Raw genomic sequence first — 16,236 nt, 5'->3', positions numbered from 1 at the left:
ATTTTCATGCATTTCACAAACATTTTTATCCATTTCGCAAACAATGAAAATGAATCATATAATTTTGGAATAGAAAATAAAATGCCTAATAGATGATTAGAAAAGCCATCTAAAAATCTAAGCTAATACTAAAATCTCTTACCATGCTAGTAACTACTAGCAGCACAAACTGGGTCTAACAAGGACAGAAAAACGCTGCACAACTGTGCAAGAAGACATATCTAAGAGTGTTTTCCGAAGAAAAACACATTTTCCTGCATTTCACAAATTTTTTTTCCATTTCACAAACATTTTTATCCATTTCGCAAACAATGAAAATGAATCATATAATTTTTAATAGAAAATAAAATGCCTAATAGATGATTAGAAAAGCCATCTAAAAATCTAAACTAAAACCAAAATCTCTTACCATGCTGTTAACTACTAGCAGCACAAACTGGGTCTAACAAGGACAGAAAAACGCTGCACAACTGTGCAAGAAGACATATCTGAGAGTGTTTTCCAATGAAAAATTTTCATGCATTTCCCAAACAATTTTTTCCATTTCATAAACAACGAAAACTGGACAAAAACATTTCCAAGTCATCCCAAACTTTGGAGCGGTCGTATAACGGTCCTTAATCATACCAATGCCAGTACACATGTATTGGTAGAACACCTCTTTAACAGTACCAGTACCACCAGCACCTAATGGTCTGATTTCACATCTGGACATGAGTGCTTCCAGCCTTTGATCTTAAATTGAGTTTCTACTTTGCTCCCAGGCCTCAGTTTGGAGAAATTAACTACACTTGGTTCCTAAATTAAATTTGGAGATACCGACCTCCTTCGTCGGTTGACGTTGGCGCTTTTAATCACAGTGGATGTCAGAGCGCATTCAGAACATTGGGGACAATAAAGCTCTTGTGCAGGGGTCTCAAACATGCGGCCCGCGGGCCAAATGTGGCCCGCAGGACACTAGTTTGAAGTTAAATAACTGTTAATAGTTATCCTCCCTATCAGTGTGGAAGTGGTAAGTTTTTGGCTAGTTAAGTTTGAAGGAAATAACTTGAAGGCTACCGTTTAGGTCGCTAGCTCTCTAGTTTGCGAGTTAGCATGTGTGTCAAGACCCTGCAGTTGCGCAATATGTTGTAAATAAAAAGAGTATAAATGTGATTATAGTTGTGTTTTGTCATGTCTACAGGGCTCTAATAATGCTTTGTTCATTTTAATGTGAAAAAAATAATTTGTCTACCCACCAATTATATGTGGTTTCTTAAGTTTTTATTATTTGCTGTTTTATTATTATTATTATATTTATTTATTACTGATTGATTGATTTTCTTTATTTGTTTATTTTTCATCTTATTTTGTGCAGAAAAATAAAAATTAAGATATTTGAGAACAGTGGAATGTTTTATCAGAGCTTTTATTGTAGAAAATCGGAACCAAAGCACTGAAAAAGTTTGTATATTTTTCTGTTTTTAATAATTTTTTTTTTTTTTTTTGGGAAAACCTTGATGTGGCCCAGTCTCACCCAGACCCTAGCTCCAGTGGCCCCCAAGTAAATTGAGTTTGAGACCCCTGCTCTTGTGTATTAATTATTATGACCTTGCATTCAAACTAAAGCACGATTGCGCCGTATTGTCAAGGTTTTCCTGGCATCCATTGTTCCAGATGACAGTGTGACTGAAATTGTCGCTTAAACACATTATCAGCTTCCATTTCCACAAATTGTGAAATGGTCGCAGCTGGGGAACGTGCTGAAGAAGCATTCTTGTTAAGACTGATGTGGTCTTGCAGTTCAAGGACGGTTTTAAGTATCTGATCTACCCTGGATAGTTGCTCTTAGTGTGTGATGTTACGTTGACCTCAGCAGGGTACTCAAAAAAGGAAGTATCTGACCCTTCCCACACTCTGGGAAGTTGTATTTACAGTATCCAGGTAATCCCTTATCTAAGGCATGAGTGCTGCTTCCATCCGAGTTCAGATTGTCCGCAGACAAACAGGGAAGGGGGTCAAAGGGCAGGACTTAGGAAGTGCTAACAATGGCCGTGTTTTATTTTGACAGTGGGAAAATGCGGCTATACGTTGGTGAGGAGGCGATGATGGCGGCGGAGGAGTGGAACGGGAACGGGAATGTTGGTCGCGTTAAGCCGGCATTGAGCACCAAACACACCACAACGTGATCTCTTTTTCGGGTCCTATTGCGTCCGTTATGAGTGACATAAAGTATCATTTGCGTGAGCTACAACGTGAACATGAACAGTCGCTTTTATTGCAAATGTTGATCTGAAATCAGAGGAGAATATCGACGACAAGCTCGCGGAAAAGTTTGGAAAGGGATGTACAAGCCGTGTGTCACTGTTTTTTAATGTTTAGGTCAGGGGTCTCAAACATGCGGCCCGCGGGCCAAATGTGGTCCGCAGGACACAAATTTGAGGCCCACGCCTTGATATGAAAGTTTAATGTTTGATATGGATGAAAAAAATTATTCCGTTTGATTAATGTTCATGTTAAAGGTTAAATAACTGTTAATAGTTATCCTCCCTATCCGTGTGGAAGTGGTAAGTTTTTGGCTATTTAAGTTGAAAGGAAATAACTTGAAGGCTAGAAAAATAAAAAGTAAGATATTTGCTGTCTCACCATCATCGGCATCGCTGGCCCCCACGGTGACAATACCGGACCCCGGCGGTAGACTCTCCGTCACCGATGTGCTGTACACGCTGGTGTTGAACACGGGCGGGTTGTCGTTGACGTCCATCACGTTGAAGTACACCCTCACCGTACTGGCCTGCCCCCCGCCGTCCAGCGCCTTAGCGGTCAGGATGTAGTACCGCTGGCTCTCGTAGTCCAACGACCGCGTCACGTTGAAGACGCCGGTGACCGCGTTCAGCAGGAACGTCTCGTCCTCGTCTTCGTCCTCCAGTGAGTAAGTGACCTCGCCGTTCACTCCTGAGTCAGAGTCGCTGGCCAGGATGGCCGCCACGATGGAGCCTGGGTTGGGACATAAAAACTTTGATTTTGCCTGCCAATACGGGGGGGGGGGGTTATCACTGTCTTATTAATAGCTGTGACTCACTCGTTGCTCAAGAGCAACACAGACAATGTTTAATAAAACAGCCAATCGTGTATGACGTTGCTTAATACGTGCATCCATGTTTGGCGATGTGACTTTATTCTCAACAATGTCGTTGGAAAGATTTGATTCGGTTAAGAAACCATCATGGATACATCATATGTTATTTGCATGGAAAATGTAACATGCCAAAAGATAACCCAGGTGCCACAAAGCACCAATTAGCAACAATTCTTCACTTGATGGGACATTTTTAATCAAGAAAAAAAAACACAACTTTTCACTTCAATTTTGTCATGGAAAATTTGCAATCATGAAAACAAATTTAAAAATAATTTTTGGAACATTCATTCATTCATTTTCACGGGGCGAACATGCAAACTCCACACAGAGATGGCCGAGGGTGGAATTGAACTCGGGTGTCCTTGCTGTGAAGCTAACGCGCTAAACACTCGACCGCCGTGCAGCCAATTTTTGGAACATGCCAAAAACAATTAGTCACATTTCTTCACTTCAGTGGGAATTTTTGTGATGGAAAATGTAACATGCCAAAAGATAACCCAGGTGCCACAAATGAATGGGATGAATCGGATGAAAAAGTGAAAGTAGCAAAAATTCTTCACTTCATGGGACATTTTTATCAAGAAAAATATTGAAATTTAAAAAAAAAACTTCACTCGAGTCAGATTTTTTTGATATAAAAAAATGTGAATTTAGCAAAAATTTCAGATTTCCCGAATGAGCTGAACATTTTTGAATGTTTTGGTTTAATTGAGGAATGTGTAACTTGTAACAAAGGAAATTTTGTCTCGGAAATTTAGCAAAATTATAAATTTCTCATGTGAAAAATAGAAACTTTAGACCCAAATGAGTTGAGCATTTTGTTGAATTTGGGTTGAATTTTTAGAAAAAACTTCACTTGAGTCAGATTTTTTGATATAAAAAAGTGAATTATAAAAAAATTTAAATTTTGCAAAAATTTCAGATTTCCCCAAATGAGCTGAACATATTTGAATATTTTGGTTTAATTGAGGAATGTGTAACTTGTAACAAAGGAAATTTTGTCTCGGAAATTTAGCAAAATTATAAATTTCTCATGTGAAAAATAGAAACTTTAGACCCAAATGAGTTGAGCATTTTGTTGAATTTGGGTTGATTTTTTGGAAATACTTCACTCGAGTCAGATTTTTTGATATAAAAAAAAATGTGAATTATAAAAAAATTTAAATTTTGCGAAAATTTCAGATTTCCCCGAATGAGCTGAACATTTTTGAATGTTTTGGTTTAATTGAGGAATGTGTAACTTGTAACAAAGAAATTTTCTTGGAAATTTAGCAAAATTATAAATTTCTCACGTGAAAAAATTTTGTTGAATTTGGGAAAATTCAATTTTTCAATTTTTAAAAATGTTGCAAAAATTTTAGATTTCCTGAATGAGCTGAAAATTTTTGAATGTTTTGGTTTAATTGAGGAATATGTAACTTGTAACAAAGGAATTTTTGTCTTGGAAATTGTGGAATTAAAAGATCCCAGGTGTCATGAATGAACCAGGAATTTTAAGTCGCTAAGATGCCTGATATTTAAAAAACTGGACTGGGATGAGGACTGTGGAAGTACTAAAAACCAGACCATACCTGGCGCCGTGTCCTCTGGGATGTCGAAGGAGTACATCGGACGCGAGAACTTGGGCGCGTGGTCGTTGACGTCCTTGACGGTGATGTTCAGCCTCATGTCCGACGACTGCTTCCCGTCATCGGCTCGCACCAGCAGGGAATACTTAGACCGCCGTTCCCGGTCCAGCTTCTTGGTGGCCATGAGGTCGCCAGATTCCGGGTCGATGCGGAAACTGTCATCGGCGCCGCTGATGATGGTGTAGGTCACGAGAGCGTTGGGGCCCTTGAGGTAGCGAGAATGATCAATGAGCTGTTAGCGTCTTATCAGGACGCAGTCCATCATGAAACAATTATCTGCGCGGTGGAGATGACCCACGTTCAACTCCTCTCCGTCTACTGAGAGGTAAAAAGTTACGTGTGATTGATTGATTGGTGATGAAAGCCTTCCTATCTGGAAGGAAATCAGATTATTCCAGCACACTCCGGATCAAAGTCCGACCTTTCGCTGACTTTTTGGTCGGGTTTTATTTTGCATCTGATCCGAAATCAACATGGCTTGCCTCCTAGGAAAACAACTTCATTCAAGACTTGGAGACTCTCTCACTCTGGAGGTTCATCAAGTTCCTCTTATAGAACAGCGACTGGATCCTCGGGTACTAAGCATGCTTTGGAACCGGAGAGGACGCCTGAAAGGGCCTGACGACAGAAGCCTGACGTTTAGCTGCTGTGTTTGGGACAAAGGAGATCAGACAAGAGTCTCACCCGCTGTTTTACACGTAAAAGAATTAAAAAAAAAAAAAGAAAAAAACATCAAAAAGCGTCTGCCATTCTTTGGGAAGAGGCGAGGACTCTGGTTACAGCTAAGCTAAAAGGGACCCCTTTCAGTCACGTCTGGAGGGACGCTTTTTGATCCCGGCCCGGACACAATGGGAAGGCTTATATCGGGATAAAGTGTATTAGCATATTTACTGCCTGGCGAAGTTGACAATTGAAATCACATGACATGGTGGTCTCGTTGCAGCGACCATGGTCTGGTGGTATGCGACTACATCCCAGTGGGCTGAGAACGAGAAGGGGCGTCAGTTGCTAGCCTGAAGTTTGGAAGAAGTCAGCCACGACATGTCCCACATGGTAGAGTGAAAAAAAAAACATCTCCTCTCATCCCATGTGGAAGTGGTAATTCTTAAGTATGCTTTTTCCACGTTTCTGACATATAAATGTTCTGAGAATGTTGTATTATCGTGTTAAATGATGCAAAAGTTTCAGATAATGAGGTTTGGGATGGCTTTGAACATCGGCTCATTGTGACATCACAGTGGGCTGAGAGCTAGCAGGGGTGTAGGTTGCTAGCTTGAAGTTTGGACATAAAGGTCTTGGCTTACATTACCTTCAGTAATTTAAGAAGTCAGCCATGGCATGTCCCACATGGTAGAGTGAAAAAACTTCTCCTCTCAATCCATGTGGAAGTGGTAATTCTTAAGTTGACCTATTATGCTTTTTCAACTTTTCTGACATATAAATGTTCTGAGAATGTTGTATTCTCGTGTTAAACAATGCAAAAGTTACAGATAATGAGGTTTGGGATGGCTCTGAACGCTCTGTTTTTCTAACATCGGCTCATTGTGACATCACAGTGGGCTGAGAGCTAGCAGGGGTGTAGGTTGCTAGCTTGAAGTTTGGACATAAAGGTCTTGGCTTACATTACCTTCAGTAATTTAAGAAGTCAGCCATGGCATGTCCCACATGGTAGAGTGAAAAAACTTCTCCTCTCAATCCATGTGGAAGTGGTAATTCTTAAGTTGACCTATTATGCTTTTTCAACTTTTCTGACATATAAATATTCTGAGAATGTTGTATTCTCGTGTTAAATGATGCAAAAGTTACAGATAATGAGGTTTGGGATGGCTCTGAACGCTCTGTTTTTCTAACATCGGCTCATTGTGACATCACAGTGGGCTGAGAGCTAGCAGGGGTGTAGGTTGCTAGCTTGAAGTTTGGAAGTAAAGGACTTGCCTTCACACTATTACGAAGTCAGCCACGGCATGTCCCACATGGTAGCATGAAAAAAAAGTTATCCTCCCATCCCACGTGGAAGTGGTAATTCTTAAGTTGACCTATAATGCTTTTTCAACTTTTCTGACCTATAAATGTTCTGAGAATGTTGTATTCTCGTGTTAAATGATGCAAAAGTTTAAGATAATGAAGATTGGGATGGCTCTGAACGCTCGGTTTTGCTAACTTTGTGACTACATCCCAGTGGGCTGAGAGCTAGCATGGGTGTCAGTTGCTAGTTTGAAGTTTGGGCATAAAGGACTTGGCTTACATTACCTCCAGTAATGTAAGAAGTCAGCCATGGCATGTCCCACATGGTACAGTGAAAAAAAAACATCTCCTCTCATCCCATGTGGAAGTGGTAATTCTTAAGTATGCTTTTTCAACTTTTCTGACCTATAAATGTTCTGAGAATGTTGTAATCTTGTGTTAAATGTTTCAGATAATGAAGTTTGGGATGGCTTTGAACGCTCGTTTTTTCGAACATCGGCTCATTGTGACATCACAGTGGGCTGAGAGCTAGTCGAGGAGTCAGTTGCTAGCTTGAAATTTTTAAGTAAAGGTCTTGGCTTAAATTACCTCCAGTAATGTAAGAAGTCAGCCACGGCATGTCCCACATGGTAGAGTGAAAAAAAAAAACATCTCCTCTCATCCCATGTGGAAGTGGTAATTCTTAAGTATGCTTTTTCAACTTTTCTGACCTATAAATGTTATGAGAATGTTGTACTCTTGTGTTAAATGTTTCAGATAATGAAGTTTGGGATGGCTTTGAACGCTCGTTTTTTCGAACATCGGCTCATTGTGACATCACAGTGAGCCTTGTGAGAAGTCACTGGCTCCAACCAGCCAGGAAGTCACTTTGGGGCTTCCGTATTGAGACGTCCTGACAGAAAAACATGACTTCTTCTTAGACATGATACTACCTCTATTCTGTAAAAAAAAGTAGGCTTCGCTACATATCATAAAATGTCATCGTCAGCAAATAGACTCATTGCATTACCAGAGACGGCTTCTGAGGTCCAGACTGAGGCCGTCCTCATCTCCAGACCCTGCTGTCATCAATCAGCGAGTCCTGCTCTGGCAATCCCATCAGCCACCTGGGCTGCGGGCCGGAAGCTCACGCTCAAATGCGCGTTGCCAATTAAATTTTAGCTGGGGGGGGACAAACGAGGTTTGGGCTTGGAAAAAATAATATAAAAAAAAAAAATTAATAAACTCGAAAACTATTGTTTTTGCTAAAGTATACGATTAAGGTCGTTTTCTTGACCTTGACTACTTTACGGCTCTCTGAAGACGTCAGGGAGGGGGGCCAAAACGAGGGGGGGTTAACCAATTAAACAGCAGAAACGAGAATCAGCAGCAGAAGGAAACTCATTCACCAGACGTTTTTTTTTTTTTTTTTTTTTAAACTACCTGCTGACACCCGTCAGCTGTTTCTGTGCACGTTTTCTATTTCACGCACGTATCGCCGCCGCCGGCGCTATCCAGGAAAACGAACGCAGCGCCAGCTTTTTTTTTTTTTTTTTTTTCCAGACTCTGTCCTATATGAGAGCCAAGATGGCAGCCATGTTGGCGAATGCTTCGTTTTGAGACGGCTGGGAGGATCACGCCAAGTCATGGCGCTTACACACGGGTGGATCCAGAAATGGAAGAAACAGGCGTCATTTTAACAAGAATAAAGGCTGAATATTTTTCTGAAAAAAGCCAAATTCTAACAATAGCCATCACAGGAAGTACAGTACAGAACAGGAAGTAGAAAAAAAACAAACTACCAATGCCAACATAAGTACTTCTATATTATAGTCATATTCTCTCTTATTAATCTCTCTTATTAATGTATCGAGTAAAAGTAGTATAAAGATGACTATAGGGGTGCTATTTAATTTCTAGAGGGCTCTAATAATATTTAATCATTCATTTTCTACTGCTTATCCTACCAAATATTCTTTTTATAGATAAGGAATCCTGTTTTACTTCTTATTCTGTCTTATTATATCTAATATATCGGGTAAAAGTAGTATAAAAGTGACTATAGGGGTGTTATTTCATTTCTAGTGGGCTCTAATAATATTGATTCATTCATTTTCTACTGCTTATTCGACCAAATATTACTTTTATAGATAAGGAATCCTGTTTTAATTCTTATTCTGTATTATTATATGTAATATATCGGGTAAAAGTTGTGTAAAGATGACTATAGGGGTGCTATTTAATTTCTAGAGGGCTCTAATAATATTTAATCATTCATTTTCTACTGCTTATCCTACCAAATATTCTTTTTATAGATAAGGAATCCTGTTTTACTTCTTATTCTGTCTTATTATATCTAATATATCGGGTAAAAGTAGTATAAAAGTGACTATAGGGGTGTTATTTCATTTCTAGAGGGCTCTAATAATATTGATTCATTCATTTTCCACTGCTTATTTGACCAAATATTACTTTTATAGATAAGGAATCCTGTTTTAATTCTTATTCTGTATTATTATATGTAATATATCGGGTAAAAGTTGTGTAAAGATGACTATAGGGGTGTTATTTCATTTCTAGAGGGCTTTAATAATATTGATTCATTCATTTTCTACTGCTTATCCTACCAAATATTCTTTTTATAGATAAGGAATCCTGTTTTACTTCTTATTCTGTCTTATTATATCTAATATATCGGGTAAAAGTAGTGTAAAGGTGACTATAGGGGTGTTATTTCATTTCTAGAGGGCTTTAATAATATTGATTCATTCATTTTCTACTGCTTATCCTACCAAATATTCCTTTTATAGATAAGGAATTCTGTTTTACTTTTTATTCTCTCTTATTGTATCGGGTAAAGGTGACTATAGGGGTGTTATTTGATTTCTAGAGAGCTCTCATAATATTAATTCATTCATTTTCTACTGCTTATCCTACCAAATATTACTTTTAGAGTTAAGGAATTCTGTTTTACTTCTTATTCTGTCTTATTATACGTAATATATCGGGTAAAAGTAGTGTAAAGATGACTATAGGGGTGTTATTTCATTTCTAGAGGGCTCTAATAATATTGATTCATTCATTTTCTACCGCTTATCCGACCAAATATTCCTTTTACAGATAAGGAATTCTGTTTTCTTATCACCGTCGGGTCTGGAAGCGATTAACAAACGATAAAAAAAGGGATTACCGTAAAGCGTTTTCATTTCCCGAGGTACGAAGACGATGTTGTTTTCTGTCAAGGTGCATGAATTCATGCTGGTGCATGATGAAGTGGGAATTAGCATGCTGTTATTTGCATAATAAAAGCACATTTCCTTGAACGGGAATCGGTCAGAAAGCCTTGAAAGTCCAACAAATGGACAAAGCAGCTGCATCCACGAAAAAACGCTGGGATGAGGTGACGATGTTGATTTTGATGCTGGGGCACCTGTTGTTGCCATTTTCCTCATTAAAGCTGCACATTTTCCACAGGAGTACAGAACGGTCATAAAAAAAAAAAAAAGAAGTGAGAGGTGAGAATCAAAGACGTTTAAAGCTTTAACCCGTTGCTTCGTTTTTATGAGCGAAGGACGGGAAAACAGATGCCGAGAGACACCATTTTACTTTTTTAAGACGATGTCTGAATCGTGGATGTCAGCTAGTCAACGGTTTGATCCCTCGGAGCAAGTTTCCTATGTCGGGATATGGTAAACATCCCCGGAATCTGTTTTTTTTGTAACTTTTTTTAAAATTCCAGCTTAATTTTAAGGCGATCCGCAAGCTAAAACAACCAAATTATGTCCCTAAAATCCATGCAGACATTTACAGTCCGTATAATGTTCCAAAAAAAAATGCCCACTTTATGACTTTTCTCACACGCGGGGGAACGAGTACGACGCCCGGGGGCGAGGCGACAGCTGCAGGTTCAAAGTAGCGTGGGGCTTCGTCGTTTCACGGCTTTAATGTTTCATATTCCGACTAAGTTGATAGAGAAGCGGGGGGGGGGGGTTAGCCTCTTCCTCGGGGATTGTTGGCATCTCGGATAACGTCCAAACGTGACAGACGAGGGCGGGGGGGGGGGTTTAAGTGGAGTGGGTCAATGTGTTGGTATGTCACAGCAAACAAGAGTTGTAATCTGCCTCGGTCAGGTGTGACAAAGGTCAAAGGTTAAATTTAGGAAGGGGTGTCATCACGTCTGGTAATCCCGACTTTGTTACCCAAGTGTGATGATGTCATCGATATACACTCTCTCTCTCTGCTCGGCCTTATGGGGGGGGGGGGGCAGGAAGCCTAAACTTTTAATCTAATTAATTCTCGTACTTTTTACTTAAGGTTATTACTTAGACCTATAAATATTTTTTTTAATCATGCAATAAATATTTTACAATTAAAATAATTAAAAAAATTATATTTGGAAAATAAATTTGTGAAAAAAAATAACTGAAATGGAATAAAAGCCGTAATTTTTACAAGAATAAAGTCAAAATATTTTCTGAAAAAAAAAAACAATTTCTAACAAAAATAAAAGTTGCAATCGTATAGGAATTAACTCACAATTTTTTGAGGAAAATTAATTTCATTTTAGTAGCATAAAGATTGAATATCAAAGATTTTTTACACACCAACAATCAGCAATAATTTTGCATTAATAAAGTCAAAATATACTTTTTTTTTAATCATGCAATAAATATTTTAAAATAAAAATAATTAAAATAATAATATTTGGAAAATAAATTTGTGAAAAAAGAACAACAGAAATGGAATAAAAGCCATAATTTTACAAGAATAAAGTCAAAATATTTTCTAAAAAATGCCAAATTCTAACAAGAAAGAAAGTTGCAATCTTATAAGAATAAACTCACAATTTTATGAGGAAAATTAATGTCATTTTAGTAGCACAGAGATTGAATATCAATTTTTTATTTTATTTTTATACACCAAAACTCATCAGTAATTTTGCAGTGATTTTTTTTAATCGTGCAATAAATATTTTAAATAAAAATAATCATATTTGGAAAATAAATTTGTGAAAAAAGAACAACAGAAATGGAAGGAATAGCCGTAATTTTACAAGAATAAAGTCAAAATATTTTCTGAAAAAAGCCAAATTCTAACAAGAAAAAAATATAAGAATAAACTCGACAATTTTATGAGGAATATTTTTATGTTCATTTTAGTAGCATAGATATTGAATATCAATTTTTTTTAATTTTTATACACCAAAAATCAGCAGTAATTTTGCAATAATAAAGTCAAAATATACTTTTTTCAATCATGCAATAAATATTTTACAATATAAATAATTTTTAAAAATAATATTTGCAAAATTAATCATATTTTTATGGCCCACCAGGGGGCCGCGGCCCACATTTTGCAAATCCCTGCTACAGTGCATACTAAAATGCCAACATTACCTCGTCAGCATCCGTGGCCGTCAGCTGCATGATCTTGAAGCCGTCCCCGACGTTCTCCTCAATGGTCACATCCAGGATGTCGTTGGGGAAGACGGGCGGGTTGTCGTTGACGTCCTGCAGCGTGATCTCCACCTGGACGGGAAGAAGGAACGCCATAGTTTCTGTTAGCGCCAAACTGGACACTACCCACTGAAACATGCAATATTTCATAACATAACTGATATTTGAGTTGATTTTTGTGTGTGAATGCTCACGGGTTTATTTTACCGCACGTAAAATTGTGGGAATTTTGGGAAAATTGGGTTACTCAAAAAGTGTAAATAAAACTAAAATAAAGTAAAAATATAATGGGTATAAAGTCATAATTACAAGAAGAACATTTACACCTATAAAGTTGAAATAGTTCTCATTTTGACTTTATTTTTGTATAAAGTCAAAAATGTAAGAGAAAATTTTGAAAAATAAATAAAAATAAAAATAAAAATAAAAATAAAAATAAAAATAAAAATAAAAATAAAAATAAAAATAAAAATAAAAATAAAAATAAAATAAAAATAGAAATAAAAATAAAAATAAAAAATACATTCATTTTCTACCACTTATCCTCACAAGGTTAAAATTGTGAGAATTTTGGAATAATTGGGTTACTCAAAAAGTGTAAATAAAACTAAAATAAAGTAAAAATATAATGGGTATAAAGTCATAATTACAAGAAGAACATTTACACCAATAAAGTTGAAATAGTTCTCATTTTGACTTTATTTTTGTATAAAGTCAAAAATGTAAGAGAAAATTTTGAAAAATAAATAAAAATAAAAATAAAAATAAAAATAAAAAATACATTCATTTTCTATCACATATCCTCACGAGGGTAAAATTGTGGGAATTTTGGGAAAATTGGGTTACTCAAAAAGTGTAAATAAAACTAAAATAAAGTAAAAATATAATGGGTATAAAGTCATAATTACAAGAAGAACATTTACACGAATAAAGTTGAAATAGTTCTCATTTTGACTTTATTTTTGTATAAAGTCAAAAATGTAAATTTAATGTTTAATTTAATGTAAAATTAAAATTAAAATTAAAATTAAAATTAAAATTAAAATTAAAATTAAAATTAAAATTAAAATTAAAATTAAAAAATAAATATAACATAAAAATAAATTCATTTATACGCGAGAGGTGTGGTACACCCTGGACTGGTCGCCATCTTGTGAAATTACTTTTTAATTTTTTTTTTCAATTTTTGCTGATTTTGTTTATTGTTTCTCGTACTATTACAACTTTTACAAAACTAAAATATTATTTTTGGGTATTTCAACATTATGCTACATACGGATGGAACCATGTGTAGGAAATGACTAAAAAGAGGCCGTCAAATGTCAACAATGGGTGCCCCCACCCCTCCCCCCTGCATGCCGCGAGCACACAATGAGTCCCAAGGCCATGAATGAGGAAGGAGGCAGGCGGGCGTGATGAGGGGGGGGGTTGGTAGTGGTTGTTCATACCCAGCAATTGCCAGGAATACTACGCTTCATTCCGAGTGTCACACATTTCTACTTTGCTCCGACAATAGCAGGGAAGTGTTCCTAACAGCTGGCACGGGGGCCCACAGAGACGACCTGCAACTCAACAAAACGGCCTGACTCGCAAAGAGCAAAACACTATGGCCGACCATGCACAAAATACTACATCAGGGGTGTCCAGAGTGCGGCTCAGGGGCCATTTGCAGCCCGTGGCTGTTTTCAGCAGTAATTTTGCAATAATAAAGTCAAAATATACTTCTTTTAATTATGCAATAAATATTTTACAAATATTAAAAAAAAATAAATAAATTTGCAAAAATGAATAATATTTTAATGATTTCCCATGGCCCATCTGCAATTTTTTATTTATTTTTCATAGACCAAAAACCAGCAGTAATTTTGCAATAATAAAGTCAAAATATACTTTTAATCATGCAATAAATATTTTACAATAAAAACATTAAAAAATAAAATTTGCAAAAATGAATCATATTGTTAATGACCTCACACAGCCCACCTGCAATTTTTTGAATTTTTATAGACCAAAAATCAGCAGTAATTTTGCAATAATAAAGTCAAAATATACTTATTTTAATCATGCAATAAATATTTTACAATTAAAAAAATGTAATAAAATTTGCAAAAATTAATCATATTTTTAATGACCTCCTGCATTTTTTTATTTTTATAGACAAAAATCAGCAGTAATTTTGCAATAATAAAGTCAAAATATACTTTTTTTAATCATGCAATAAATATTTTTAAGTAAAAATAATTTTAAAAATAATATTTGGAAAATACATTTGTGAAAAAAGAACAACAGAAATGGAAGAAACAGCCGTAATTTTACAAATATACAAATATAAAGTCAAAATATTTTCTGAAAAAGCCAAATTCTAACAAGAAAAAAGGTTGCAATAAAAATTTAAAAATAAAATTTGCAAAAATTGATCGTATTTTTAAAGACCTCACATGGCCCACCTGCAATTTTTTTTTTACATTTTTATAGCCCAAAAATCCGCAGTAATTTTGCAATAATAAAGTCAAAATATACTTTTTTTTTTTTTTAAGTATGAGAGAACTTCAGCAGAAGGAACAGTAGATAAAAATAAATATATTTTTTAAGGTCCTAAGCTAACAAACTTGTTACCTTGATTAACAGTAAATAAAAAAAACGTTCCCAGAACTACAAATATGCATATAAAAGTATTTTTCACTATACCACCATGTACTTGGTCAACACTTACATCAATCACATCAGTGACAAACTGTCCATCAGATCTGCTAGCATCTTCTCGACTTTGTTGTGGACTTATTAAACCAACCCCAGGGTCGATGCTCTCCTAATTGTAAAAGAATTAGAGGCCTCGTGGCCCAGAAGTCGCACAAACAAGCCAAACAAGCGACGGCGCCCGAGCCCGGGCCCGAGCCCAGGGACCGGGGCGAAGTCAACAAACAATGAATATTTATTCCCCGCCCTGTGTGTCCCCCCTTGATGTGTAAATAATGCAAGGCCCACTTGTGAGGAGCGAGCTAATTAGGTTAGAAGTGGAGGCTTTGGAGAAATAATGATGCTGGCAGTTTGCATCGCCCCTCACCCCTTTTTCCCGTCTCCCGTCTCCCCCCGAGGGGAAGAAATATTCCAAAGTACAAAAATGTGTCAACGGGAGAGACGAGCGTGAGGTCCCGATGATGTCACCGGTTCACCGAAGCACGGTAGGTAAAATACACGAGTTGACGCGCTAAATGATTATGTTTCACCAAAGCCCTGTTTCAAGTTGCAAGCGTCTGCCAGACTGTTTTGGAATATTTATGGGCTAGGATGAGTGATTCCCGGGTCGAGTCCTCCCTAAGCCCCTCCCAGTTATGTGACCTCCAGGGAAAATGATGAAATGAAAACTAGTCCAGCAACATTTCATAGATCCATCTTCTCGGAATATTTTGACTTTATTCTTGTGAAATGATCGCAGATTTTTTTCAATTTTTGCTGATTTTGTTTATTGTTTCTTGTACTATTACAACTTTTTTCATAATATAATGTTATTCTCAAGAAATTGCAAATTTTTCTTGTTAATTTACAATATTTTTCTCATAATATTTTGACTTTATTCTTGTGAAATTACCGCAGATTTTTTTTTAAATTTTCGCTGATTTTGTTTATTGTTTCTTGTACGACTTTAAAAAAAATAAAATATTATTATTTGATATTTCAACATTATGCTACTAATATTATTATTTTTCCTCATAATATTACAAGATTATTCTCTGGGTAGAACATAACCTTTTCTGAATATTTGGACATTTTTCTTGTTAGTTTACATTTTTCTTGGAATATTTTGACTTTATTCTGGTGAAATTACTGCAGTTTTTTTTTTTTGCTGATTTTGTTTATTTTTCTTGTACTATTACGGCTTTACGACTCTAAAGTGACAAAAATTTTTTTCATAATATGATGTTATTCTCATGAAATTGCAATTTTTTCTTGTTAATTTACAATATTTTTCTCATAATATTTTGACTTTATTCTTGTGAAATTACCACAATTTTTTTTTTTTAATTTTCGCTGATTTTGTTTATTGTTTCTCACACAACTTATATATTTCATAATATTCCTCATAACA

The 16,236-nt window shown here is 36.1% G+C and overlaps 1 protein-coding gene across 2 annotated transcripts in view; it reads right to left on the bottom strand.

The window, feature by feature from the left end:
- Positions 1-16,236, bottom strand: part of fat4 (FAT atypical cadherin 4) — a 116,167-nt gene that overhangs the window by 47,876 nt on the left and 52,055 nt on the right. For both annotated transcript variants that reach the window (XM_058054070.2, XM_078788468.1), the window contains exons 2-4: positions 12,090-12,221; positions 4,693-4,954; positions 2,626-2,976 (exon numbers count right to left, since the gene is read on the bottom strand). In XM_058054070.2, the coding sequence (XP_057910053.2) occupies positions 2,626-2,976; positions 4,693-4,954; positions 12,090-12,221 (745 nt within the window). The remainder of the gene's footprint in view (positions 1-2,625; positions 2,977-4,692; positions 4,955-12,089; positions 12,222-16,236) is intronic.

The sequence above is a fragment of the Doryrhamphus excisus genome, linkage group LG23 (genome assembly GCF_037039965.1).
Source record: "Doryrhamphus excisus strain RoL-2023G ecotype Guam linkage group LG23, RoL_Dexc_Guam_v1.1, whole genome shotgun sequence".
Classification (NCBI taxonomy): domain Eukaryota; kingdom Metazoa; phylum Chordata; class Actinopteri; order Syngnathiformes; family Syngnathidae; genus Doryrhamphus; species Doryrhamphus excisus.
The sequence above is the reverse complement of the archived record's forward strand: the minus strand, read 5'-3'. Positions and strand labels throughout refer to the sequence as shown.